The following is a 27,867-nucleotide window of genomic DNA, read 5'->3' on the forward strand; positions in this document are numbered from 1 at the left end:
ATATTTTGATATTTGTAGATTTTAAAGCGTCTTCTTATAAAAAAAATAATTTAAAAAATACCAGACAGATGCTTTAAGATAGGACCGATCGAGTCACCCTCTCCCTCAATTCATATAAAAAATTATTACAATTCCCAATTGACATTACCATCGCGGAAGAGGGGGGTGCCTCAAGCACCTGCTACATCGGTGTTTTAATAGAATTCATGTTTTCGTTTATTTAAGCATTCTCTAAATGTACGTATAACCTCATTTTCTATTTTCTTTTGAAATTAAAATTTAGAAAAGAAATATCATCATACATCTATCACCGGGTGATTGGGGCTCTGGTGATAACTAATAATATTCAACCTGAAACACAGGACAGGAGACAATGTAAAATTATATGTTTATTGGTTGATGTCCGTCGCAAAAGTGATGTCAAATATAATTATAATAAAAGATATAAAAACAATGGTACACTGTAAAATCAAAATGAAAGTGCATAACAATGCCACAGATTCATGTTCATGTGTTAATTAAACATCATTATATAAACACACAATTCATTACACAGGTACAATAATATGTCTACTATACATCTTTATTATAAAAATAAATGATCAAATTCAAAGTGTGTAATTACATTCTAATGGGGGAAATTAGCTAATAATATATTTGCTTGGCTAGAGAGGGACTTGAAAGGAACAGACCAAAAATAGAAAATGCACGTGTGATTGTTTACAACTCGGATGATAGTGACTTCCGGTTTCACACAGAAAGGGGGGGGGGGCTTGCTTACAGAGAGCAACAATACAAAACCCTAACTTCCGGATTTATCCAAAAAGGGGGAGCTAACAAAGATGACAAACATCATTGCAAAACCTAATCTACTATATACAAACACTGACTATGGTTAAGCTTAACAAATCTATTATCTTAACTCGCATTATCTAAACATTGAGCATGAGTGCACAAGTACTAAATTATACCTTAACTTACAATCAACATAAAACAAGTAAAGCCTGATCAGATGTTCAGTATCACCGGACAAGTTCACTTACATTGATACTTTCTGCATATTTCTTTTTGTAATGAATAAATAGGATAAACAGCAAGATGGACTGCGCGTTTGCACAAAATGTAGTGTTTACATAACTAAATGTAAAACCTGTATATGGCGGATATACAATATCCGAAAAGTGCTTAAACTTAAAAATCAGTTTCTAATCAAAAATATATAGAGTAAGCTAAATAGAAAAATGTTGTTACTTGATTCTTACACATTACCTAAGTGAGATAAACCTTACTGGTAATTTAAAAATAATACAGCTAAATGCAAAATTCTCATGACACAATTTGATGATATTAAATCATTACTAAAAAGTTCAGCAGCATAACCAGTCAGCAGCATAACCAGTTTTCTATAAATGTGATAACAATTAAAAATACAAAGAACAAATAAAATCTACATACCTGAAACACAGGACAGGAGACAATGTAAAATTATATGTTTATTGGTTGATGTCCGTCGCAAAAGTGATCGGACAAAAACCCTATAGCGTCCCCTGTCCTGGTGTTGAGTTATTCTTGCCATTAATTGTTCCTAAAAAGCCGTGAGAGAAGATTAACTCATTCTCGACATCAAAGAAACGGATTGACACGAGGGCTTTGCATTACAATGACTATTACGTAATTAAGAAAACAGGAATCCTTCGACAGATGAAACTAAATAACTTACTTTTGATTACTTAAAATGGCACTAATTGATTTCACAACTTTTTACGAAAAATACTGTCGAATGGCTTAAGGCTTTTTCTCTATGTAAATCTGCGTTGACACGATTTGCAAATAATATATCTTATCTGGTCAATATAATTAAAAATATAAAATACATTTTGAAATGAGCAAAAATAGAAAAATATATTTGAGGGTCAAAATGACACTATGATAATTCCCTCTTGGTCAGAAAAATTTTTGTCCTCAAAAATAAAAATGAAATATACACTGTTCAGGTAATGAGAAGAAAAAAAAATTTTGGAAAAAAAATGAAGTAATATGTACAACAGAAGTTAATACAATAGTGCTACAAAAATAAGAATGCACACACCCAAAACATAGGTACAATGAACACTAAAATTCAAACACTGAAAAAAAAATTCGCAATTACTCAAACACTTATCTACACAAGTAAGTCATGCCAAGATGTTGCAAGGAAGATTAGATGGCTGTTACAAAATTTGGAAATATTGGTGGTGCGACAACAGGAAATATGCTGTGTATGGATGCTGAAGGATGTTATGAATTTTTCTAGCAGTAAATGGTGAGATCAAGATGGTAGTTGGAACATCAATGGAGCGGTTGGTGTGCTTGTTAGTGATGGTAAAATCAGTGCATTGAATGTGCAGGTAATGCAGAATGTAATATGAGGTGGTAACATGAACTGATGAAATGTCTTCAGGAGTCTGAATGTTCCAATTGTGAGGGCAAAGTGGAAGGGTTAGTAGAGTGAAAAGTTCACAAGTAGGTCCAGTTGTTAGTTCTAAATGAAGTGAAGTTTTGTGTGAACGTTGAAATTTTTGCCATAGGTGAGTAATGCATGCAATAACAAGGATTGTTGTTAGCACAGAAAGGGAAACATAAGGCCAAGGAGTGGAAAAAGTGGCATAAAAGTGTTCATTAACACTGGTCGCTGGTGTGTCATCTTCAGCCTGATTATAGATGAAGGATAAAGTTGGTTTAATGGTTGCGGCAGCTGATGGTTTCACTTGATGGAGCAACAACACAGGAAGCAGGACGGTTCGGATTTTGTAGCATGACCAGATGCTAAAGATGAGTCCAAAGAATCCAACAGATGTGGAAACGATGGCCAGGATACCACTTGTGTCTGGCCAATTGTCCACTGCAAAATTGACTTGTCCCGCGATCATGGATTCTGCTAAATTTGTAAACACTTGTCCATCGTGTCGAACGGCCTTGGCGATGCGCTTCAAGCTTAGGTGCTGTTTTTGATCATTAGCCAAAAATTTGGAGAATGAATGATTAAAGATGTGGAAATTTGGTAACTTTATGTGAATGAATTCTTCGAAGATGGTGTCGCCGAATATGGTTGAATGGGAGTCTGCATGGAAAAATTGTTGGAGTAGGGCTAAGTTGACTGGGTGGAGAGTTGTAACTTTGTCAGTTTGATTGTTGCATTTTCCTAATCGGGGAGGTAGATAGAGGTCGTCAGCTGTTATGGAACATTGACATGGTATTTTGATGACACAGAAGGAACATCCTTTTAAGATCTGTTGTCCATTTGCGCAATCCAGTGCTAGCATTGGCGTTCTGTATAACAGCAGGTTGGATGGTGAAAGCTCGTACATAGCTGGGGGTAGCATGCTTGTTAGGAACCGAAAATCGCATAGATCATTCACGGTTTTCTTTTGATTAAAGAAGACTCCTGATAAGCAACTTGGAGAGGCTGTTGCTTTCATTGCAATATTGAAGTTGCAGTAACGGGTTGAGGTTCCTTCACACAGTGTTAACTGCTGAGAGGTGATTGTGGCATGGTGTTGGTTGTCAGCTGTGTGTAGAAAGTATGGTGGCAGATCGATGAGCTGAGTGGCATGGTTGGAGCTAGAGTTAACAGGAACTGGAAATGTGTAGACTTTATACATTGACATTGGCTGTTGAAATGGGGAGATTGGTATTTTTAAGGTCAAGTATAGTTCTGTGTGTAATCTAGTGAACAAAAATTCTCCCATGGAATAATAAAAGAGAGGATCCTTATTGGAAATATGGAATTTTGGGAATTTGGCCGAAATGATGCTTTGGACTTGATCGATGGATGATTTCAGAATATGTGGTGTCAGGAGGAATGGGGATAGCTTGCCTTTCACCAAATCGTGAAGTCCTAGTTTAATATGTTCTAACTCCTTTTCTAATTGAGCCGAAACGTTGGTCTGCTTAATGATGAGTTCACTTAGGATGAGAAATTCATGATCTAAAGCATCCATTGAGTTGTGTGCTAACACTGAAAGTGACACAGCATCTTGGTGATTTTGTCTAACAGCAGCAACAACATTGTTGAATCTTTTGTCCACGGCTTCGATGAATGACGAGAGGTGGTGGTCTTGTTGGGCCATGGCTTTGGCAAGCTTGACGTTGTTGTTGTTCAGTGTTTGCATATGGCGTTGTAGAGTAGCGATATCACCTGAAGTGGCTGTTCCAAATAGTGACTTCGAAATTTTACCAACAAAGTCAAACAGTCCTCGCTTTGATCTTGATGAACCTATGTATTTTCGTGAAGGAGGAAGTTCAGAGGTTGGTACCAGTTGGTGAATGTGATGGACTGTTGAATTAACACTGGCCATACACTGCATTCTTAGGAGATTCAGTGATTTTATGATGTGTCCTGCAGTTTGACATTGTGGCATGTTGCAGTATAGAGGCTGTAGGTACAATTTCTTCGGAAGAGGAATTCGAAATGTATGCAGCCAGTACTCTTGTCCAAGGTAGATGTCGCTAGTTTTCTCGAATAGTATGCCGTAGTTTATTCTTTGAATATGTTGATCTGATGGTAATGGCGCAGTTGCACAGACAGATGTGAGGCAGAGGCAGCTGATTATGTACATATACATATATGGTGATGATCCGAGGTTCTTCTTTTGTCCAGATCCACCTAGTAGTATAAAGTAGGAATAAGGAAAGGTAAAGATTGTGTACAGTGTAACAATTATGTCAGTATCAGTAGACGTCTTTACTGAGAAGCACTAAATTAATAATTTTTGCAAATCATTAAAATTTTAACAGAATTTGGTACAATGTACACAGTGAGACGGTTAAAGGAGAAAGAGTGGGTTAGAGGTGGAATGGATTAAAAAGACTGGATCTAGTAAAAGCAGGATTTTGTTCTGCGTCTGCGTGCCCGACCGGTCTGTGTCCTGGTAATATGATATTGGCGGATAAGATCTGCATTGATATGCTCTTCCGGCTCCCAGGTTTTAACGCTGCTCCCTTGCCATTTAACGAGGAAGAATTTCTTTCCATCGACAAGTTTGTATTGCATCAGTTTCTCAACATATCCTTGACTTTCATTTTCATTTGTATTGTTATCCTCTTCTTGATTTTCATCTTCTGATTGATCATCTCCTTGTTTCTCTGTTTTGTTTTGATCTCTCCTTGGATGTTGAGGTTCAGGTGCTGCAGAAGGCTGATCATTATTATGAAGTTCCTCCATATCAGGAGTTGTGTGTGCTTCCGTATTGGTTTCACCTGTTGGCTGCAACTCATCTGCTTGAGCATCATTTTCAGCATCTTGAGGGTTGCGATGTTGTGGAGGCAAGTGTGAATCATCAATGGGTATCTCTGGTGGTGGTGGATTTAGAACCTTACGATGCTCTGGCTTCTCATAGTGTTTGAGTCGATTTGCATGGATCCGAGACCTTACAACTTTGTTGTCAGACCATCTACGTAATTGGTATGTGTTGTTTGGTCCCTTTGCAGTGATGTAATAGGGGCCCTCCCATGGGTTACGCAGCTTTGGTGAGAGTCCCTTGGGCACATACGTTTGGTGTAGCAGTACACTCTGGCCAACATCGAAGTCTGGTTCTCTGGTATTCTTGTCGTATTGCTCTTTTTGCTTTTGACGAGCATGTTGGATGTTTTGTTCAGCTATCTCCTGCACTACCTTGAGATGTTTCATTAGGTTTGTGACGTGAGCCTTAGCATCTTGATTCATACCATCCTTAGGTATCAGAGAAGTGTCAAATGGTAAGTACATCTCTTTGCCAAATAAAATGTGGTAGGGCGCTAGGTCTGATGATTGTGTGGATGGACTCATGCGGATTGCCATTAGAATCCCAGGTAAAATGTCATGCCAATTTGTTTGGTCTTTGTTAACGTATGTACGCAAACACTGTGCAATGGTACTGTTCATCCTCTCACACGTGGCATTTGTTTGCGGATGATAAGAGCTGGTAAAATGTCTGGTGACTTGGAATATTTGGCACACAGCTGTTATCAGTTTGCTCATAAAGTTCTGTCCACGATCCGTGACAATTGTATATGGTGCACCATACCGACAAAATATTTCTTTAAAGAGCACTTTAGCAATTTCTGTAGATTCCTGCGTCCTGAGTGGGAAAGCTTCTGGCCACTTGCTAAATGAGTCCACAACCAAAAGAATGTATTTGTGACCTTCTGTTGTTTTTGTCAGTGGTCCAAGAATGTCCATATGAATTCTTGAGAATCGGTCCTCAATTGGCATAGGGGTGAGAGGTGCTGGTGCATGATGTGTTGGTTTCTTTGCGAGCTGGCATTCTCTGCAGGATCTGACGTAGTCTGCTATGTTTTGGTACATGCCTGGCCAATAATACTTGAGTTGAATAGCACGGTATGTTCGTTCAAATCCGAAGTGTGCTCCTCCAGCAAGACTGTCATGATAGGAGCGTATGACGTCCTCTCTGAGGCATCGAGGAACTGCTAGTTGTTTCAGATGGTTGTTTGGATGGCGTGCCCTTTTAGATCTTGGCTGATAGTAATGGTATAAGACGTCATCAAGAAACACATAGAAGTTCGACTCGCTAAGAAGTCGATCTCGGTTTTTCTTGTCCTCTGGAAGCTCTTTGTTTTTAAAGTAATTGTACAAAGCTTCGAAATCTGGACAACTGCTTTGAAGTTCATCAATGGAAGTTGTATCTACTTGGTGAACTGTATCTACATCTATGGTTGTTGGAAATGGTCGTTGATAGTCGGTGTAAAAGAAGGTTGCTTGAGTAGATTTTCGTTCAGTTACAGGAGCAAAACATTGGACATCAGGTGATGGAATAATGTCTTCTGGTTCTAGGGCTTGACTGCTTGTTTCAGGATATGTACGTCTGGACAAAGCATCTGCAACTTCATTTTTCTTTCCTGCTTTGAATAATATTTCGTATGAATATCCTTGGAGTAGTACTGCCCATCTTGCAAGACGTCCTGTTGACTGTTTAACATTATGGAGCCATTTTAGAGCAGCATGGTCTGTATAAATTTTGAATGGGCGTCCGGCTAAGTAAACATGGTAGGTTTTTATCCCTTCGATAATGGCGAGTCCTTCACGTTCTGAGATTGGATATTTTCTCTCATGTCTGTTTAGAGAACGTCCACCATACGCGATGACTCTTTCTCGTCCATTTATGTCTTTTTGCCCAAGAATGTATCCTATGGCTGTTCCAGATGCATCTGTAGTCAGGGTAAACTGCCGTGTGTGGTCTGGGTAGGCCAATACAGGTGGTGTGGTTAAAGCAGTTTTTAGTCGGTCAAAGGCAGTCTGGCATTTTTCTGTCCATAAGAATTCCTCGTCTTTGGAGAGCAATACTGTGAGTGGGCTTGTAATTTTACTGTAACCTTTCACAAATCTTCTGTAATAATTACAAAGTCCCAGAAATGATCTTAGCTCTTTTTGGTTCTTTGGAGTGGGAAATGATTGGACAGCATCAGTTTTTGACACATCTGCTTTAATACCATCTTTTCTCAAAACATGTCCAAGGTATTTCACCTCTGGAAGAGCGAAGTAACATTTACTTGGTTTCAGTGTAAGGCCAGCTGATTGGAGTCGTCTGAAGATTTCATCTAGGTGTTTAAGATGGTCCTTAAAGGAGTTGGAGAAGACAAGGATGTCATCTACATACACCAGGCATGTCTTCCAATTGAGTCCTCTTAGAACGTGAGTCATCAGCGCTTGGAAGCTGGCAGGTGCGTTTACGAGACCAAAGGGCATCCTCTTCCATTGGTACACGCCAGTGGGGGTTACAAAGGCAGATTTGTGTTTGGTTTCTTCATCCATTGGTATTTGCCAGAATCCTGAAGCAAGATCCAAGGTGGAGAAAAATTTAGCCTGTGTGGTACCGATAGTGTCAAACACATCCTCTAGACGAGGCAGAGGGAAAGTAAATTGCTTGGTGACTGCATTGAGTTTTCGGTAGTCCACAGCGAAGCGAAGTTGGCCGTTCTTTTTCTTCACCATGACAACAGGGCTTTGCCACATGGAGTCGGATTCCTCAATTATGTCAGTGTCTAGCATTTCTTGGAGTTGGCGATTCATTTCGGCATTTGTTTGAGGTGACTGTCTATAGAACCTTTGCCGAATTGGTAACGCATCACCGGTTTCTATCCTGTGTGGTTGTGTATTGGCTTGGCCAAGTTCTTTTAAATCAGTTGCAAACACAGAACGGTGATTATTTAGAAATGTCAGAAGTAACTGTTTTTGTTCATCTGATAGGTCAGCATTGTTGAGGTCAAAGTTCAGTGGTTCATTACTTGTATTAGGAGAGATGGTCTGGTTATCTTCAGAAGTCTCCATGGTGAACACAGTGGCTGGATCAACGATTGTTGCTGATGCGATCACTGTAGTTGCATTGATTCTGACTCGTTTTGTTGTTGGGTTGATGACTTGAATAAAGGCTTTGTTGTCTTTAGTGTCGACTATACATTTAGCACCTGCAAGTCGCAGTGATGGTAATTTTGGGTTTGGTTCGAGAAGTACACATGAATCTTTGGGCACATTTGATAGGAACACTGGAAGTAAAGTTACAGACTGTTTTGGAATTATGGTAAATTTTGAAACTCGTGCAAGTCCAGTGTTGGTGTCGATGGGATATGCTGTATCTTCTGAGTCACTCACATAAAGAGTGTTGTTTTCTGCATTGAAAATTCCATCATTTGCTTGAAGAAAGTCCAATCCAAGAATTAGAGGTTGGTGAAAGGATTGAAACACATGGAATTTATGGTTAATGATGGGTCCATTGAACGACACAGGAAGAGTTATAGCACCAAGGCTTGCATGTCGTTCACCTCCAACAGCGACTGCATCTTTAATGTTGGAAGTATTTAGTTGGCCTCGGGTAATACCAAGTTTTGTTAGGAGTTGAGCACTAATACAGGAAATACTTGCACCGGTGTCTACCAAAGCTCTGAAATGTCTTCTGTAAATAGTCACATTGACTGTATTCTTTTCGACTGGGATGATGAGGTTGACATTTCTTGACGATGGAGATGTTGAATGTCGTTTTGATGGAGGGTTTTGAGTTTTGTTAGCACTAGTTGGTAACTGTTTGTTAGTTGAGGGTTTGGACTGGGAAGAGGAAGCATTAGTAGTGGAATGGTGGTTAGGGTTGTGGTTAGTGTGATGGTCAGAGTGATGCTGCCTATCCTTTTTGAGGATAGGCGCGAATCCCTATCTTCGTAAAGAGTGGTTATGTTGTTGTTTGAAGGAATTTTTGTCGTGAGGTTTGGTGTTTGTGAAAGGTTTAGTGCACATGCGGCTAAAGTGGTGAAACTTTTTACAGTTGTAACATCTAGTGTTAAATGCAGGGCATGAACTTCTAATTTGGCATGACTTACCACAACCAGCGCACATGGAGCTCTCTCCCTCATTCATGCGTCTCCTTTCTGGGTGTCGGCCTGGAGTCGAGTCTCGTCGATTCCGGTTTCGTGGTGAATTGTTGTGGCGAAAGTTTGAGTTTCTAGACCGATCACTGCTGAAGTCCCTGAAATCTTCCCTGGGTTCAAAACTTCTGCGTCGGGAGCCATCACGTCCTCTGGAGTGGTCACGGTAAGGGGATTTGTAACCACCTCTGGAAGTGTCACTGTACTGATTGTGTCGATCTCTGGAATCATCTCGGTACTGTTCATGTCGACCTCTGGAATCATCTCGGTACTGTTCATGTTGACCTCTGTAAGTGTCTCGGTACCGTTCATGTTGACCTCTGGAATTGTCGCGGTATTGATCTCGTCTTTCTTCCTCTCTGCGTCGATCAAAGTGTTGAGCCTCTTGAAGACGGTCTGCTAAGGCGTTGATCTGAGTGGAGACTGTTTGCTCTATGTGGCTATTTATCGACCTACTTAGTTCAGTCATGTCAAACGAGGTGTTGGGAGTCATAAAGGACACATGCTGGTCACATCCTAGTTCAAGTTGGACCAGGGAAATATCTTTACGCAGCGCTTGAAAAGTCTGAGGTTCCCTGGCCAGAACACGCCCTCTTAGGTTTGTGTTAAGTCCATTTGCAATAAACTGGACCTTGTAGGCTTCGTCGAGATCATGATGAGCCAAGGCCAGTCGTTCTGCCCTCTCAAGATATTGTTCACATGTTTCATTGGGTTCTTGCTTTATACTAAGCATGGCAGTCTTGTGCGCAGATGGTTTAAATCTTTCACTTAAAAGATCCTTGAACCCTTGTAAGTTTTGAAACTGTCCTGGGTTGATGGTCTGAAACCAGGTTCCAGCGCTGCCTTCTAGAAGACAAGGAATATAGTCAAGAACAGCATTGTCAGTGATCCTATGGAACTTCTGCCATGCACTGAGCTTGGATAACCAAATACATGGTGATTCAGTGCCATTAAATTTTGATAATTGGGCAATAGTAGCCATGTTTGTTAGGTTAATTGAGTCTAATGGAATGCTATCACTGATATAAAGTTGTTCAGAAAACTGCTGATCTTCGGTTCTCTCTGCGTCTCGAGAATCAATGTGTTGATGCTCTGTATCCTCAGCTGGGATGTTTTCACTGTTTTCTGTTTGTGGGTCTGCTTCTTCGGTGATTGCAGGCTCGTTAAAATGAACCTGCACGTCCTCAGCTGGTAGGTTGGTTTCACTCAAGTGAATCTGTTCCTCTGTTTCCACAAGAGGATGGTCTGCCCCAGTTTCTTGGTGGCCAGCAGCGTTGTCCAACGTTGGTTGCTGCTGGGACTCAGCGGTACTGGACTGGGAGTGTTGTCCTGTCTCTGTATCCTCTGGTGAGGTTAGGAAGCTGGGAGTCCTATTCCTCAGGTTGTAGTTCAGTGGTCTGTTTGCTTTCATCCGGGATTGTTCGGATCTCTGCACCAACTTATCACCGTGTGATTGGGGCTCTGGTGATAACTAATAATATTCAACCTGAAACACAGGACAGGAGACAATGTAAAATTATATGTTTATTGGTTGATGTCCGTCGCAAAAGTGATGTCAAATATAATTATAATAAAAGATATAAAAACAATGGTACACTGTAAAATCAAAATGAAAGTGCATAACAATGCCACAGATTCATGTTCATGTGTTAATTAAACATCATTATATAAACACACAATTCATTACACAGGTACAATAATATGTCTACTATACATCTTTATTATAAAAATAAATGATCAAATTCAAAGTGTGTAATTACATTCTAATGGGGGAAATTAGCTAATAATATATTTGCTTGGCTAGAGAGGGACTTGAAAGGAACAGACCAAAAATAGAAAATGCACGTGTGATTGTTTACAACTCGGATGATAGTGACTTCCGGTTTCACACAGAAAGGGGGGGGGGGGCTTGCTTACAGAGAGCAACAATACAAAACCCTAACTTCCGGATTTATCCAAAAAGGGGGAGCTAACAAAGATGACAAACATCATTGCAAAACCTAATCTACTATATACAAACACTGACTATGGTTAAGCTTAACAAATCTATTATCTTAACTCGCATTATCTAAACATTGAGCATGAGTGCACAAGTACTAAATTATACCTTAACTTACAATCAACATAAAACAAGTAAAGCCTGATCAGATGTTCAGTATCACCGGACAAGTTCACTTACATTGATACTTTCTGCATATTTCTTTTTGTAATGAATAAATAGGATAAACAGCAAGATGGACTGCGCGTTTGCACAAAATGTAGTGTTTACATAACTAAATGTAAAACCTGTATATGGCGGATATACAATATCCGAAAAGTGCTTAAACTTAAAAATCAGTTTCTAATCAAAAATATATAGAGTAAGCTAAATAGAAAAATGTTGTTACTTGATTCTTACACATTACCTAAGTGAGATAAACCTTACTGGTAATTTAAAAATAATACAGCTAAATGCAAAATTCTCATGACACAATTTGATGATATTAAATCATTACTAAAAAGTTCAGCAGCATAACCAGTCAGCAGCATAACCAGTTTTCTATAAATGTGATAACAATTAAAAATACAAAGAACAAATAAAATCTACATACCTGAAACACAGGACAGGAGACAATGTAAAATTATATGTTTATTGGTTGATGTCCGTCGCAAAAGTGATCGGACAAAAACCCTATAGCGTCCCCTGTCCTGGTGTTGAGTTATTCTTGCCATTAATTGTTCCTAAAAAGCCGTGAGAGAAGATTAACTCATTCTCGACATCAAAGAAACGGATTGACACGAGGGCTTTGCATTACAATGACTATTACGTAATTAAGAAAACAGGAATCCTTCGACAGATGAAACTAAATAACTTACTTTTGATTACTTAAAATGGCACTAATTGATTTCACAACTTTTTACGAAAAATACTGTCGAATGGCTTAAGGCTTTTTCTCTATGTAAATCTGCGTTGACACGATTTGCAAATAATATATCTTATCTGGTCAATATAATTAAAAATATAAAATACATTTTGAAATGAGCAAAAATAGAAAAATATATTTGAGGGTCAAAATGACACTATGATACATCTTTGAGAGCTGATAAATAGAAGAGCTGCCGGTGTTGTATGTATACAGTAAGACCTCCCCCATCTTCAGGTTTTTGTAGTGGTCGATCCTTCCCCCAAAGTACTATTTTTAGTTAGACATGTATATACAGTAACTATATAGTTATTTTTCTAGTGGGAAGACTAACGCCACCCTTTTTAGAGAGGTTTCGCACTCCACTCTAGTTTCTTTAATAATCAGCATGACTTTTCGGTCTATTATCTCTTTCAATGTATTAATTAATCTTGTATAAGTTGACTCTTGCGTATTGTAGTTGCTTCTGATTAGATAGAATGCCGAATATAACTACATATATTTTTTATCCTTATGGAAAGCGGGTCCAAGTTAGATCCCCCCGGGCCAGTCTTGCATATTTACAGTTATTGATTAGAAAGCGTAGGCAAAACTGATCATGGAATCTGTTCATTACCCAAAAGGAAGGACCAATTCCAGGAACCTCATTCATTCATTTCTTTCAATCTCAACTCCAATGAACAATGGTACACATACATGTAGATTATAATGATACAATATACGACATTTCGTACTAATAAACCTCCCCCTCCTCTTAGATCCGCCACAGAGTTTTTCCATACAAGGTTGGCAGTGTTAATTTTCTGGTGTACCAGCTGATTGGTCTAAGTCAAACTAATTATAATAATTAGCACGTAAATAATACATGCAAAACAGGATTGCAAGTTTTTGTAATTGCTGGCATCAACAATATTTTTTTTTCAAGTTTAGGATGAAAACTGCAATTTGTATGAATATTGCAAAGATGTCGAAAAACGATTGTTTTTAAAAAATACATTTATTTTCCATTGAAAATAAATCAACTTTCTAACAAGTAGAAATTGATAACAACATTCAACAAGAGAAGTCTCACTTAACTATAAGAGCACTATTAATATGTATAAGTAAATGAATGAAGTATGATTGTACTCATACGTAACTTCTAAATCTACAAATGTTCATGCTCATAGCCTCAAAATTCAACAAATTTTCAATTTGACACAGGAAAGGGAAATTTGATTTCATTCAACACTTTCTTTCAGTTTGCCAATCATCTGCTTCTAAGAGTATGCCGAAATATAAAAATTTATTATTTTTCTTGTCATATTCTGCTTGTGATTGCAAACAATGAAATACATACCTCACGTCTTCTCTTCTAAATGACAACAATCTAACATAGTTACTCAAAACATCCTGATTGCAGAATTATTGTGGAGGATAGAATTGATCCTTATCATACTAAGTCCCTGCATTATTAAAAAAAAATAGTACAGGTATATTTGTATATTGCTTTTTTCTATCAATCATCATAATGTAATAGCAAATTATTTTCATGCTCCTCTTTGTAAGAAAAATACATGAATTCTTGGTGAATAAACGTGCTGATCAGTCTCCATACACAGCTGTAGCTTTAGAGACTTTAATTTAATTTTAAAAGCATAATATTCAATTCAGGATTAATGGTTAAATATTAGGAAAATTTCATTCACCCACTGCTTAAAACAAACAATTTAGATCTATTTTAATATGCATATATACACTGCATATGAATAATCCCAAAACTGTTGACTGATCTGTAACAACTTATCAACAAATTAAATGCACAAATTATCAAGTATGGTAAATATACAGTAAATATCGCTCATGAAATAATGAATAATAAATAATAAACCAATGATATCACACTGTAACTGACATCACAATGAATTGTAAGCAAATTATTGAAACTTTAGTTTACTTACATCTCAGAGACATAATAAAAGGAAAATGTTCTTGATTTGCAATGAAATATGAGTTATATCCATGCACTCACTGTGTTGAGATAGAAAAAAAAGCAGAACTTTTAAGATAAAAAGTCATCTCCCATCACAAATCATAGATGATCCTACATGTTTATATCCTTCATATAATATTGCCTTCCCTGATCAACCAACAACAGAATGTGACTTCAATGGACCAGTAGTTCCAGTATTCATTACTGATGTATATCAAAATATAACTAATTCCTAACATATTAGCAATTAAATAAAGCACATAAATTAATGAAGAGTAAATACTGAATAATGACAGCAGAACTGTAACAATATTTATGATATATTTGGGCATTATGACAGTGAACAATTACGTCTACATTGCATTATCAACAAATTTCACATAAGCAAAATACAGACAAAAAAAGTTATAAATACTTCTTCTATTAACATAAGGGTAAAAAATTAATTTAATGATTACTAAATATGTTAATTTTCCTACAAGAATCCTCCCAAGTTAAACTGAGCAAAACTATCGGTAGCAATATATCATAATCATTATTTACATATTTAAGTTAAAAATTGCACATGCCTATTAAATATCCCTCAAATCATGTGTTACAATAAGTAAAGCTTGACTTCTTTTCATAAGTAATGATTCTTAAACTATGAGACAAGCCCATAGATTGCAGCTGTAAAACCAGTCACATGTTTGATAACACCACACATGAGGGTAAGCTAAAATAAGCTCTGAATATTGTAACACTCCAAAACATACAAAAATGCACCGTAAGGAATGAACATTATCATCCAATTTACGAACACAACAAATCACAAGAGTAACCTCCCCTATTCTTGATATCTAATTGTGGAAGTCTTTGGCACTTTGAAAGTCTTTCTCCCTTAGATGTCAGAATGTTGGGGCTTTGCTTTCTTTCCTTTGTTTGGGTCTGATTTCTCAACTTTTTCAGCAGCTTGTTTCACAGGACCACTGTTCACTACTTTGGACTCTTGAGGAGCTGCCCCTAGATTCTGGGTGTCAGCGTTTTGAGAATTCTTCAAACCTCCATTGTTCACAGCAGCAGGTGCTTGCTGTAACATGTTTTGTTGAGCAGGAATGTTGATGTTATTTATGTTATTATCAGGTTTCTGATTAACTACTTGTTGTGGCTGCTGCTGCACTTGTTCTTGGGCTGAATTTTGGAATGCCTGTTGTTGATTGATCTGACCCTGTCCTTGTTGAATATTTTGTTGTTGCTGTTGATTCACCTGATTTTGTCCCAATTGATTCTGGTTCCCATCCATTGGCAGATTTTGATTTACTTGTTGATTAAAGGCATTTTGGTTGAACTGCTGACCTTGGTTGAGCTGACTTTGACCTTGTAAATTCTCTTGTTGAATTGGTTGATTACCTTGAACTTGTAAATTGCCTTGTTGAGATTGACCTTGACCTTGAAAACTACCTTGCTGGGGTTGTCGAATCTGAGCTTGATTTATCTGACCCTGACCTTGTATATTTTGTTGTTGTTGACCTTGTGCTTGCTGTTGGTTCTGCTGAAACTGCTGTTGATTCACTCCTTGTTGTTGATTCACTCCTTGTTGTTGATTTACTACTTGTTGTTGATTTACTACTTGTTGTTGATTCACTCCTTGTTGTTGATTTACTACTTGTTGTTGATTCACTCCTTGTTGTTGATTTACTACTTGTTGCTGTTGTTGCCCCTTGTTTTGATTTTCAACATTTTCTCCATTATTTGCTGGAGCCATTGCCTGGATCTTATAAAGAAAAAACAATATTTACAAAGTGCATCTTAAAACTCTTATGATAATTGTAAAATGATTAGTAAACAAGAACAACCTTACAGTGGTTGTATATTCACTGTATTTCAATTCTCAATTTGTTTAAAAATAATTTATCAATACATGTATTAATATTAATATCAAATTGATTATTCCCTTAGATTTTTAAAAATTGTTCTTTTTTAATAAAATCATAATCTTATAAACCTAGGATAAAAAAATGTTGAATTCTACAGGTAATCAATTATACATGTATGTACTTATTTTATTAGGTGTATATACCATCCATGCACATTAAATTAAAAACATCATGAAGAATATCCCACCTCAAAATGTTAATATGAACTCAAATTCAACTGTTACCCTCCCAAACAGGCACTATTTATTTTATTATACTGAATGTCTTAATTTTAATGGTTTTCTATAGAAATGATGAACTGTACGCGCATAATTTACGCACATGTAACAATATATTTTATTATACTTTCATGTTAAATACTGAAATCTGATTGGTTTAGACGCAGTTGATAATCCGTTCTATTACCCTGAGTGTTAGAAACGCACTTGGCAAAGGGTAACACTATATAAATAGTGCCTGTTTGGGAGGGTAACAGTTGAAATTGACACCCCGAGGAAACCATTGTCAACCGACGCGAAGCAGAGGTTGACAATGGTTTTCGAGGGGTGTCAATTTCAACTGTTACCCTCCCAAACAGGCACTATTTATTTTATTATACTGAATGTCTTAATTTTAGAGATTTTTTTTACCGATTTTATATAGAAATGACGTGAATTCCACGGCGAACCGTACGCGCATGTAACAATTCGTTGTGTTACCCGTTGCTAAGTGCTTCGCGTCAGTTGACAATGGTTTCCTCGGGGTGTCAATTTCAACTGTTACCCTCCCAAACAGGCACTATTTATATAGTGTTACCCTTTGCCAAGTGCGTTTCTAACGCTGAGGGTAATAGAACAGATTATCAGCTGCAGCTAAACCAATCACATTTTCAGTATTTAACATGAAAGTATAATAATAATTATTTCAAATTAACATTTGAAAATAAAATTAGTGTTAGATATGGCAAGGCACTTATGAAATGAACTGCCAATTATTAAAACGATGAAAATTTTAATTCCATTTATATGCAGTATCCCTAATAAATACAGCAAATTTATGTCACCAAAATATGTGATCGTAATAGTTACAAATACAAAAGTTTAAAAATTGTCAAAGAACAACAAAAATATTTATATGGAGAGTGGTTATTAAGTATGGATGATTATTGCAACAGACTAACACGATATATAATACAATGTGTGTTTGGTCCCATTATCTAACATGTAGAAAGATAAAAGACAGTACAGAAGATTGATCATGAGGTAATTATGGTAGTCTTGACTTCATAACTCTTAATACATGTACATGTTGGGCATGAAAACTGTGTTCAGCTAAAAGAATGAATCACCCAGAGATTGCTTATCAATAATAAATACAGTATTTGCATACTTATTTAATGATAATTCCATTTGAATCTACAAAAAAAATTGATTATACATGTACACCTACATTTACTGAAAAAAAACCCCATCAAATACATATCTTTTACTGTGGTTTCATCAAATTGAATATTCTTTGAAAACCATTTTTCGTGGATTTCATTTTGAACCACAAATGAAATGTTCATTAATAAAATACGATTTTTACTTACATTTTGTATTCAAGTGAATTTGATAAGATCATTGGCCACAAATTTAGGTAACCTTGAAACTGTGATTTTCACTTTATCCACAAGTATGTAAAACCCAAAGATATCTAACCAAAATATAAAGCTAAGCAAAGTATGAATGAGTTTCAATGCATTTCCTTTATCAGTTGGCAATGGGGAACACTGGTATATGACATTTGCTATTCAAAATGGCATTATATGCACTGCCCTACCATGTACTATTATGTCTGTCTAATATTTGAAGATCTTCACTTAATAAAGGTTTTATTTCTTCCTCAAATACAAGTATTGTTCTTCAAAAATTCCTTTTGATTTTCTTATTAAAGCTCAACATTGTTTGATGGCTTAAAAGGGCAGCACATGTACCTGCTGCCTAATCCAGTAATGTATTGTGCATAATGAAAATGTGTTAAAATTAAATTAAATTAAAATGTGTTATGACACCTTCCCTTTTGAGTGATCAGCTACAACAACAAATAATGTCCAAGAGGAACTGGAGCTGGTTAGCACCGTCTCTGCCTAGCTGCAGGACTGTAGCTCCAGGTCTGAAAAATTCAGATAGACGACCTGGGAGCTACAGTGCCTACCATAATAAAAAACTGCAATTTACGGCGCACAAAAAATTGCGCTAGTTTTGGACTTATAAACCTTATTTTCACACAAATTCTGCAAAAATAATTACAACCATTAAATTCTTCAGCAAATTTACTACAAACATCGTTACTTTACTTGCCTCAGACTTTCTCTTTAACATGATAACCGACCTCGGAAAATGAAGTATGTTAATTTACGTCGAGATCGAGAGTCGCCATTTTTAAATGTAAACAAACTTGCACCACTTTGATTTACAGGGCTGGGGATGGTGTTTAAAAGAATATCAGAGGCAAGTGAAGTGACAATATCTGTAGTAAAATGTCCGAGGAATTTTTTTGGAACAAAGATTTGTACAGAATGTGTTCGTAAATGAGATTAATCAGTCCAAACCTAGCGCATTTTTTTGTGCGCAGTAAATTGCAGTTTTTTACTATGGGAGGCACTGTAGCTCCCAGGTCGTCCATCCGAATTTTTTCAGACCGGGAGCTACAGTCCTGCAGCTACATCTCTGCAGACCTTTGTGCCGTCGTCGTCCTTGTGCGCCGCTCGCTTGTGTTCCTTCAGCTCTTCCAGGATCTCTCTCTGCTCCTGGATCAGCTTCTTGTGCTCTACCTGTTGTTTCTTTAACTCATCCAGCAAGTCCTGCTGTTTCTGCTCCGCTTCTTTCTCGGCCTGGGTGTCCTTGACCTCAGCTTTTTTCTCACCTTCACCTGCCCCCTCAATATCTGCTTCCTCTCTTTTTACTCTCTCGTCAGGGGGAGATTTTTTTTGTCCCTCTCCATCTTTGGCTTTGCTTTTTTGTTTGAGTTTCTTGTTAACATTTTTACTACTAATGTTGGAGGTTGTCTGTTTCGTGGTTTTCTTCTCTTTCACAATTTCTTTCTGACTGTTATTTCCCTGGAAGTTAACAATATTTCAAGTTTTCAGATACATGTAGCTGTCCTTCATTCTAGCTATGGTTGACAATACGCTCATTTTCAAATCATAGAGCAAATTTAGCTAACATTGTATGTGACATAGTACATGTATATGGCATCGAATCTATATCTACTTATATAACCACAGCTTGCACTAATCCGACCCAACCTTATGCATTCTTCTCTTTATATCTTATATATAAAAAAATAAATAAATAACATTCTCAAAAAAATTGACCAAGTTAAATAATTTACACATTCACTTAAACTTCAAACAAACACTGATGCTGAGTCTGATTTTTGGCCTCACCTCTACTGGAGCATTGTCTGCGACAGGCCCATTGTCTGGGGGGTGGGGATTAGGGGGTTCCTGTCGCTTGTCATCCTCCGACGGGGGCTTTATTTTGCTCTCTTTGTCAGGTTGTTCCACTCTTTTATCTTTTTCTAAAATTTAAACAATGAAATGCGTATAAAGTCATAGATGTAATGGTACAATAATGATTTTCATTATATTTAATTTCATAGATTGTTTATTGTCATATCCCCATAACAAGCTTTCATAAAGAAAAATTGATGAACAGTTACATTAAAACTTTATTATTTTTCTTTACCATAAGACATGATTGTGTTTAGAGTTTTGAACTGTGATATTCTATTTAAAATACAAGTTGAAAAAATAACCCAAAAGGAGTAAATTGAGACAGCAGATAGTGAATTAATTAAGACTTTAAAATACTTATGGCACATATTATCTATGTTTATACCTTAATATTACATGCATGTACCGGTAGATTTGTGCATGATCATGTATATGTACTTTACTTTAAATAACTTGGATAGACATAAGTATAAGACATAGTCATGTACAGTGTATGTACATGTACATCAGAGATAATATGTTAAGTTTCAATATTTTACTATTGATAGACCAAACCATGCCATGTATGTACATGAACTGCACATTTTCCATAATAAATGATTCTTCATTTCCTCATACTTTTAAACACACCTTTCAGAACACACATTATTTAGTGCACATACCTTTTTGGTCCATGATTCTCTTCTTGTCCTCACGCAAGGCATTTTTTTCATCCTTGATTATTTTCTCCACCGGTTTACTCTCTGGTTTTTGTGTAACAGGGAGTTTCTCTACCACTAATGGCTTTGGCTGGACATGGTCCTGGGAGTTCAGGGTTGTGTAAGTACAAAGAACCATAATCGTAACTCCAACAATGAACACAAACTGAAAGTAAAAAACATTCATAATTTTAACTCCAACAATGAACACAAACTGAAAGTAAAAAAATTCTTAAAATACATATTGTATGCTTAAATCAAAAGTATTGACAAGTACAGAACTTTTCAGTCTTACAAATACTGCCTTTCATTGGAAACTGATTAAGAACTGCCTTTCATAGGATACTTATCAAAAGCTCTTCAGTGTAAAAATAAATTGAAACTCTCATAGCACTACCTTTACATGTATTTAAATGTTGCATACATTGAAAACTATAATAAAAAAATATTTTTGAATGTCAATTTGTACACAACATTATAAGTCAATTACAAGCATATATTTTCTGGAGATATCAACAAAGAAAGAAAGTTCACCTGAGCCACATTCTTTTTCTCAGATGAGGCTGTCATGACTCTCAGGAAGAAAACGGCAGGGAATATATAACAAATCAACGTCCCCATAGTGGCTCCATTCATGGCTAGTACAAACTCCACTGTAATCAGGAAACTTTCAATCAAAAACAAAATTACGCCAGCTTATAACTTGCATGTAACTCATTACGTATATTATAAGCTGCAATGTCTAATGCAAATCATACAAATTGCACAGCTTGATATCAAAACGCAATCTGACCACAAATCTATTCAAAAGCATTATTGAGTATAACTTATATAGATTATCCTGATGATTGTGCAAATTGTTCCAAGTTTTCTTTACATAATATGAGCCTATAAAGCATGTTGTGTTCACTTTAATTTTTACAAATACGATAAATTCCTTACCATTGGGAACTAGAATTCCTACCACCATAGAAAACAAAACGATAAAAATAGTGATGACTTTGAAATGAATTTCTGGAATAATGGGCCGAGACTCTATATCCTCGTGCTTTGGCTTCTGTAAAAATCATTAAATAATTTGTTTCATTACTGGTATATGAAATTAACATTTAGAAAAAAATTTAGAGTTAGAAATGGCAAGGCATTTATGAAATGAATTTCTTATTATCAAAACAATGAAATTTTTGTGTTCATTTATGAGCAATGTCCCTAATAAATAAAGCATATTTTAATATGTAACAGAAATATGTGATTGTCATAGTTACAAATATTTAAGTTTAAAAATTGCCAAAGAACAACATAAATCTTTTTAGAGAGAGAGAGAGAGAGAGTGGCATTTCAGAAATCACAAGTCATACTCATTAGTCACAATTTAGGTTCTGTAGATTTTATTCTATGCAAATACAGGTACTTCATTGCAAAATTTCATTGTTTTGTAAGCATCAACTTATTGTTATAATTTTACTAGTAGTTCACAACTGTCAGAAATAATAAAGCGAGGTTTGAAATCTGCAAGGGATGGTTCTTGAGATTTTACATATTACAGTGTATATACCAGTAATTCCTCCTGTTTTACTAGGAATCATCAGCATTTATATCAAACTGACCTGAGCAAACAGCAGGGTGTAGAAGCTCCCCCGACATGGATAGATGATGAGGGGGAAAGTGACAACGATGGAGAGAACAAACAGAATCTGAATGATGTCCACCACAAGCGTCTCGGAGAACTGAGTGATGACGTCCCCACCGATCGTCGTATCACAGAATGCTACGTAGCCAAAGAATCCCACCTACAAGGCAAACACCATTCCAACTCACAGAGACTGGACTCTATATCCAAATGTACATGTATCATCTTTATCGTAAACAGTCTTATTAAATCAAATTATATCTATGCAGTAACGTAGAGGTCTGGCTTTTTTTTTTTATGAAATTACGAGAGTAAAGACATCTATTAAGACTAATGTTAAGATATACTGTTCAAATCGTGTTATGCTTTATTCACAAAAAAAGTCTACTAGTTTACCAATAAGTAAGCAACCATGCACATGTTGACAGCACTACTGACAATGGAGCTGATCTCCTTCAGTGAGGGCTCAGGGAGTGCATCGTACAGAATGAACAGCTGTCTGTAGAACATAAACACAACAAGGAGAATCAAAACAAAGATAGCTCAGGCAGAGCATTTACAGAAAAAACTATTGTCTGTAGATCATAATAAAAGTGGAATAAAAACCAGAGACACAAAGGCCATTTAAATAACAGGTACAGATACAGCCTACTCAGGATATATTGAAATTCAGGGGACCATGCAAATTATTTCAATATATCCATATTTCAATATAAGTGGAATTAACTGATGTGAAGCCGCCATTTTTGAAAGTTCAATCCAGATGTAAGCATTGAAAACCAAACCCGAACAAATTATTTGGTCATCATTTATCTATTACAGTGAACAGATTACATGGAATATTAGTCCTTGAAATTTTGATTAAAATTATATCCGTAAGTTTTGTAAGTTTTATTTTGTGACTATCTTAAATCTCATCATAATCTCCGATCGCATTCTTAAACGTTTTAGAGAGAAATCACCAGACTCAAACGCTTCAAATACTGCTGAACACTGCTTGTTCATCATTGTAAGTGTACTCGGGTGAATCTCAAATTCCCTCGCTATTTCGTATTTAGGCTTTGTCCTTTTATCAATAGCCATAACTTGTTCGTAATTATAGTGTCCGAAGATAATGTTTTTCTTTTCCTTGGGGTTTCCATATTACGTCTAGCCTCAATACATCCGTATGTGTAAAAACAAAAAATTCAATAGGGAATAAATTTTACATTTTAAAAGAAGTATAAAAACACACACTATGAGAACTTATCAATTCACACCTTTGTATATCAACCGGTCAGTCTGGCATAATTACTGTTACCAACCGTGACGAAAGCGATCAGGGAGTACTTCAATATAACCGTTATAAAAACAACTAATTATCATCTATGGGGACTGATCAGTGGCTTCAATATAAGCGATATTTCAAAATAGCCGATCTCATTATATCCGTTAAATCAAAGCAAAGAAAATGAGAGGCAAAATCAGGGGATTTATTTCTATTTCAAAATAAGCGGAATTTCAAAATAAGCGATTTCAAAATAAGTGGAGGAATCTGTTTTTAATGAAAGAAAAATTAAAAGCACCTGGTCTAGTTGAAACTAACAAAAGGGGGCTGATTTTTATACATGTACAAATTAATCATACTTACGTTTGACATCCAAAAGCAAATGAAAATATAGGTAAGCACTTAAACAGCCCATCCACTCTCCACAGATTGACATTCTGAAACCAGTTTCCTGCCTTCAGATTGGGAAGAGCCAACCCCATAACCTAAACAAAATCAATTTACAAAGAAATGTCACAGCTTCTCTTTCTCTGTCATGATTTGTTCCTTAGATGAATATCATTAAGTTACTTTAAATCTCACAATAGTAAGTTTTTTTAGTAGTCTAGCATAGAATAAGTACTGTAAACATATTACATTTAGCTGTTTATTCTTTTTTGTACTTTAAGGTCAAAGCAGGTTCTTCTTAATCAGGTACATCACTTTCATGCATATAATTATGTATATAATAAGAACATTCAGAAATACACTAATTCAAACCAACGCTAGTTGAAAAGTCAATTTCCACAAAATATCCTACATGCTAAAATAAATGTAACACGTTTGCATAAGTAGGTTGAGCAGTACATGACTACAATATGAAAGTAACCTATTGTGGCTGACAAGATTCACACTTACATAGACCACGAACACAGAGTAGAAGCAGATACAGAAGGTGCTGGCCCTGCTGACGGTGTTCAGGTTACGGAGGAGACCCAGGGGCAGTCCTATACAGGTACACGCCAGCACGATCAGGGCAGTACGCAGGTTGTTTGTATTCTACAACAGCAAGATCCACACATAGTGAAAAGTAGTTCATGAAATATATGTAGTGTAGATATTATACATGTATTATTGCATAAAATTTACAAGTGAATTCAACAAGAGTTAATCTAGAAAATCAATTGGATACTAGTAGCAATCGAATACTTGCATAATATAGGAATAGGATGGGGGTGGTAGTGGTTAGGGGTAGAGATACCCTGACCCAAGGGTCAATAATCTCACACATTTTAAAAGAATTCCCTTGCTAATAACAACTAGGGGCTATTTTTGCCTGCTAGATGCAGAGAAGATAGTTTAAGCTTTTTCTTAACTGCTCATCATAACAATGCACTCATTGACAATGTGTCTCCTAGATGCTCATGATCTAGAACAGAGTATTAAAGACAGCATCAATCTTTTTTTAAATAATGTCTATCATCATGCAGGCCTTTGGAAGCTGGGCATCATGAATTTCACAAAATAATATTACCCTGTTAACTTTGAAAATTATTGAAAATTGGCAGGTGCAGTAGCTTTAGAGAAGTTAAAAATTTTCAAAAAAGTTTACGGTGAATGAGAAACATGGCATTTGAATCACCTTTGTGACTCAGATGATCAAAATAGAAATCAAGTATTGATCTAGAATGGCAGCTGCTTACAACAGTTGCTGAATGTAAAATGTCCTCAAGAAACTCAAATCAAAATAGACCATATTAATTAGAACATTGATCATCAGATACCGGTAGTCCCGTCCACTTGGAGATGATGGCTGGGCCGAGATCTCCTATAATGACCACCTGAGCTATCAGAGTTCCAATCTGTAACCCTATCATTCTGCAATCAGAAAAGTTCATCTAAGGTGCATCTACACAACAGAAACAACAACAATGAACACGAAAGAGACTAGCATTACGCAACATATGATGCATTGATCATGTCTTACCCTATCTCAACAGCTAACTTGCCAGGGGCCCCATGGGTATACTGTGCTGTAAAATTGAAAACAACAACTATAGACTTGATTTCTTCTTATTTTAATTGAGTTCACCTATCACATGTAATGTAGTTTATCATCAATAGCAGAACACTAATTTAAAGTGAATTTTAAGGTTGAGCTTAAAGGGGTATGGTCACGATTTTGGTCAAATTTTATTTTTCTGTTTTTATTACATGTATTTGCAATGCTTTAGGAATGCATTTCTAATAATCAAATGAAATTTGGGTGCCAGTGGTTGAGTTTTAAGCAAGATACAGGACTCAAAATTCTTCGTCATGTAAACAAGGCTCGTGCCCTGTTTTTTGTTTACATAGGTTCAATATATCAGTAAAAAATCTTTTTAAAGCTGGTTTGTCTATCTTATTATTCATTTAAAGCATAAATAAACAGTTCCTAACAATTAATACATTTATTTTAGGTCTAAAACTGGAATTTTCACTTCAACATTCAAAATGTTAACAAACGCTTTGTTTACATAGCGAAGAATTGTAAGCTTTGTAACTCGCTTATAACTCATCAAATGACACTCAAATTTTGGTTGCCTATTAAAAATGCTTTACTGAAGCATGCATTTTAAACACTAAAATCGAAAAAATAATTTTTGACCAAAATCGTGACCATGCCCCTTTAAGTAAGGAATGTTTACAACTATTTGTATTGTTGGAGCCTATCTAGGGAGGGTTTCAAATTATCAGTGAAAAATGATGCACATGAAAAAACCATGGTATACAATCATACAAAGGTGAAGAGGTTTATCTAACATGGGCAATTATATGTGTGTCTGTCTGTCTTTTTTGTATTTTTGTGATAGGATTTAAAGATTTTGGCAAATTTCTAAAAAAAAAAAAAAATTATATCAGTAACCACAAAATAACCTGTTGTGAAGGAATTTTATGGGATTTTACCTAAAAATCCATATGATCTTTTCCTGGAGGAGATTCCAGCCGTGATGAGAAGTTTACACGACACCAGGGTTAACCATGTGCAGAAGAACAGCACCAAGGAACCTAGTATTACACCACACTGGAAAACAGCAGTCAACAATGAACATGACACAATTACAATTACATGTACATATCTATTAAGATAAATAAAATGTAATTTACAAAAGATCTCAGCTTTAATGTCCACTACATAATTTTGGTTTTATCTCTCCTATTTATTGTTGACAAACTTGTCTTTAATCTTCTCTATTCATTGTGTCTATATTTGTTGTTACATATGATCTACATAATAATTCTATAACTAACATATAAGCTTTCACAAATAATACAAGGTCGTCAGTCTGATTCTAACTTTGTTCTTCAAGAATATCAATACTGTGCAAGTAATGGATAACAAACCATGGAAAGCAAGCTAAAAATGCATAAGTACATCTAAATTGCCTCTATGGTTTCTAATAAAGAGTCTCAGTAAATAAAGTTGGTAACACTAACCTGTTGGAAACAAAATGGCATGGCCAGCACTGTGACCCCTATGATGCTGTTCCCCAGGTTCAGGACATGGGGCCAGTTGGCCTGACTCCCCATGGTGAACTATTTCTATGTCTTTATCTGTTACTTCATCTACAACAAATAAAATCCTCTGTTATAAACATACTTTTCATTTTCCAACTCCAGTATGTAACTTCCACATATGAACAATTATATACTCATTAAAGACATGCTCTGTGAAAAATGATACAATCATCTCTGTTATGTATTTACCAACTTTGGTTTTGTAATATATCTATCTCTTATAAACAAAAACATTTCGCCAATCAAATAAACCCTAACAGCTCTAAATGTAACAAAGCATGCAGAAAAAAAATTTGCTTGTTATACCAGTATTTTTAGTACATCAAAATGTTATGACCAAGCACATCCTGACTGGCTTTTGCCTATAAAATGTATATATGGAATGTGACAGCTTTAATGTCAGTGTTGTATTGTGTTTTAAATCTGATATTAAGGGTTCAAACCCCTCACTCTCATGGTACAATCAGTTGACTGACTCATCAAATTCATCATATACTTGATAATAAATTTACAAAGCCTTCAATCAGGATGAACATGTATGATCCATTCTCACCTGACTGTGGTTGCGTCGGAATTGTAGCTAAATTACTGACCAATGCAAGTAAAGCAAAGTCAATAGCCTTTTGGCGTGGCCTCTGATTACCCTAATTTATTTGTCTAGTGCTGATGGATAGAGTTCAGATTCAATTTTTTAAGATTAGATTTTCAGAGATGCCATGCACAATTGAAAATATAGTGTGCGTTACTCTCAGAAAATGGACTGAGGATCTAAATTTAGATATTGGCATTCTCTTTGCTATAAAAAATGAATGAAGTGTAAATCCATTGAGGAATTGAATCATGACTGATTCTGTTTAAGTTCATTCTAAAATCGTTAAATGATTTAATTTTAAGACAAGCATTTTAAAATTATTTACCTGATTAAAATGTAAAAGTTGCGCTGTTTTGAGTTATATCCATATAATGTTACACATTTATACACCTATTTTGATGTTAAATTTTAAAGCATTGCGTTTTAATAGGTAGTCGCAGATTCCAATTCTCTCATCCTTGACAAATTGGGTGCAACGTGTGAT

At 36.0% G+C, this 27,867-nt stretch overlaps 2 protein-coding genes across 3 annotated transcripts; both read right to left on the reverse strand.

The window, feature by feature from the left end:
* Positions 1–374: 374 nt before the first annotated feature.
* Positions 375–12,449, reverse strand: LOC117681218 (uncharacterized). Its single transcript, XM_066065418.1, has 3 exons — positions 11,570–12,449; positions 9,346–10,876; positions 375–4,645 (listed from the first exon to the last, which is right to left on the reverse strand). The coding sequence occupies exons 2-3, from the start codon at positions 10,799–10,801 to the stop codon at positions 2,211–2,213; spliced, it is 3,891 nt and encodes a 1,296-aa protein (XP_065921490.1). The 5' UTR covers positions 10,802–10,876; positions 11,570–12,449; the 3' UTR covers positions 375–2,210.
* Positions 12,450–13,271: 822 nt separating this feature from the next.
* On the reverse strand, positions 13,272–27,863 carry LOC105322554 (putative sodium-coupled neutral amino acid transporter 10). 2 transcript variants are annotated; one of them, XM_066065384.1, is made up of 16 exons: positions 27,709–27,863; positions 26,711–26,839; positions 26,180–26,297; positions 25,221–25,266; positions 25,018–25,111; positions 24,152–24,292; positions 23,618–23,739; positions 22,384–22,486; positions 21,965–22,147; positions 21,300–21,414; positions 20,892–21,010; positions 20,322–20,571; positions 19,591–19,724; positions 18,880–19,260; positions 15,915–16,018; positions 13,272–15,806 (listed from the first exon to the last, which is right to left on the reverse strand). In XM_066065384.1, the coding sequence occupies exons 2-16, from the start codon at positions 26,801–26,803 to the stop codon at positions 15,146–15,148; spliced, it is 2,664 nt and encodes an 887-aa protein (XP_065921456.1). In that variant the 5' UTR covers positions 26,804–26,839; positions 27,709–27,863; the 3' UTR covers positions 13,272–15,145. The 2 variants fall into 2 exon arrangements, with proteins under 2 accessions (XP_065921456.1, XP_065921457.1); XM_066065385.1 differs by having other exon boundaries at positions 20,322–20,523; positions 27,709–27,862.
* Between the last annotated feature and the right edge of the window lie 4 nt (positions 27,864–27,867).

Source organism: Magallana gigas, chromosome 7 (assembly GCF_963853765.1).
Source record: "Magallana gigas chromosome 7, xbMagGiga1.1, whole genome shotgun sequence".
Taxonomy (NCBI): domain Eukaryota; kingdom Metazoa; phylum Mollusca; class Bivalvia; order Ostreida; family Ostreidae; genus Magallana; species Magallana gigas.

Bases quoted from the DNA above. Each gene is read 5' to 3' on its own strand.
- LOC117681218 (XM_066065418.1), bottom strand. From the start codon at position 10,801: ATGAAAGCAAACAGACCACTGAACTACAACCTGAGGAATAGGACTCCC. The intron at 4,646-9,345 runs GTAAGTCATGCC...TTATACTACTAG, and splicing joins CTCCATGTGCGCTGGTTGTG to GTGGATCTGGACAAAAGAAG.
- LOC105322554 (XM_066065384.1), bottom strand. From the start codon at position 26,803: ATGGGGAGTCAGGCCAACTGGCCCCATGTCCTGAACCTGGGGAACAGC. The intron at 25,112-25,220 runs GTAAGACATGAT...TTCTGATTGCAG, and splicing joins AAGTTAGCTGTTGAGATAGG to AATGATAGGGTTACAGATTG. The intron at 24,293-25,017 runs GTATCTGATGAT...TTGCTGTTGTAG, and splicing joins CCAAGTGGACGGGACTACCG to AATACAAACAACCTGCGTAC.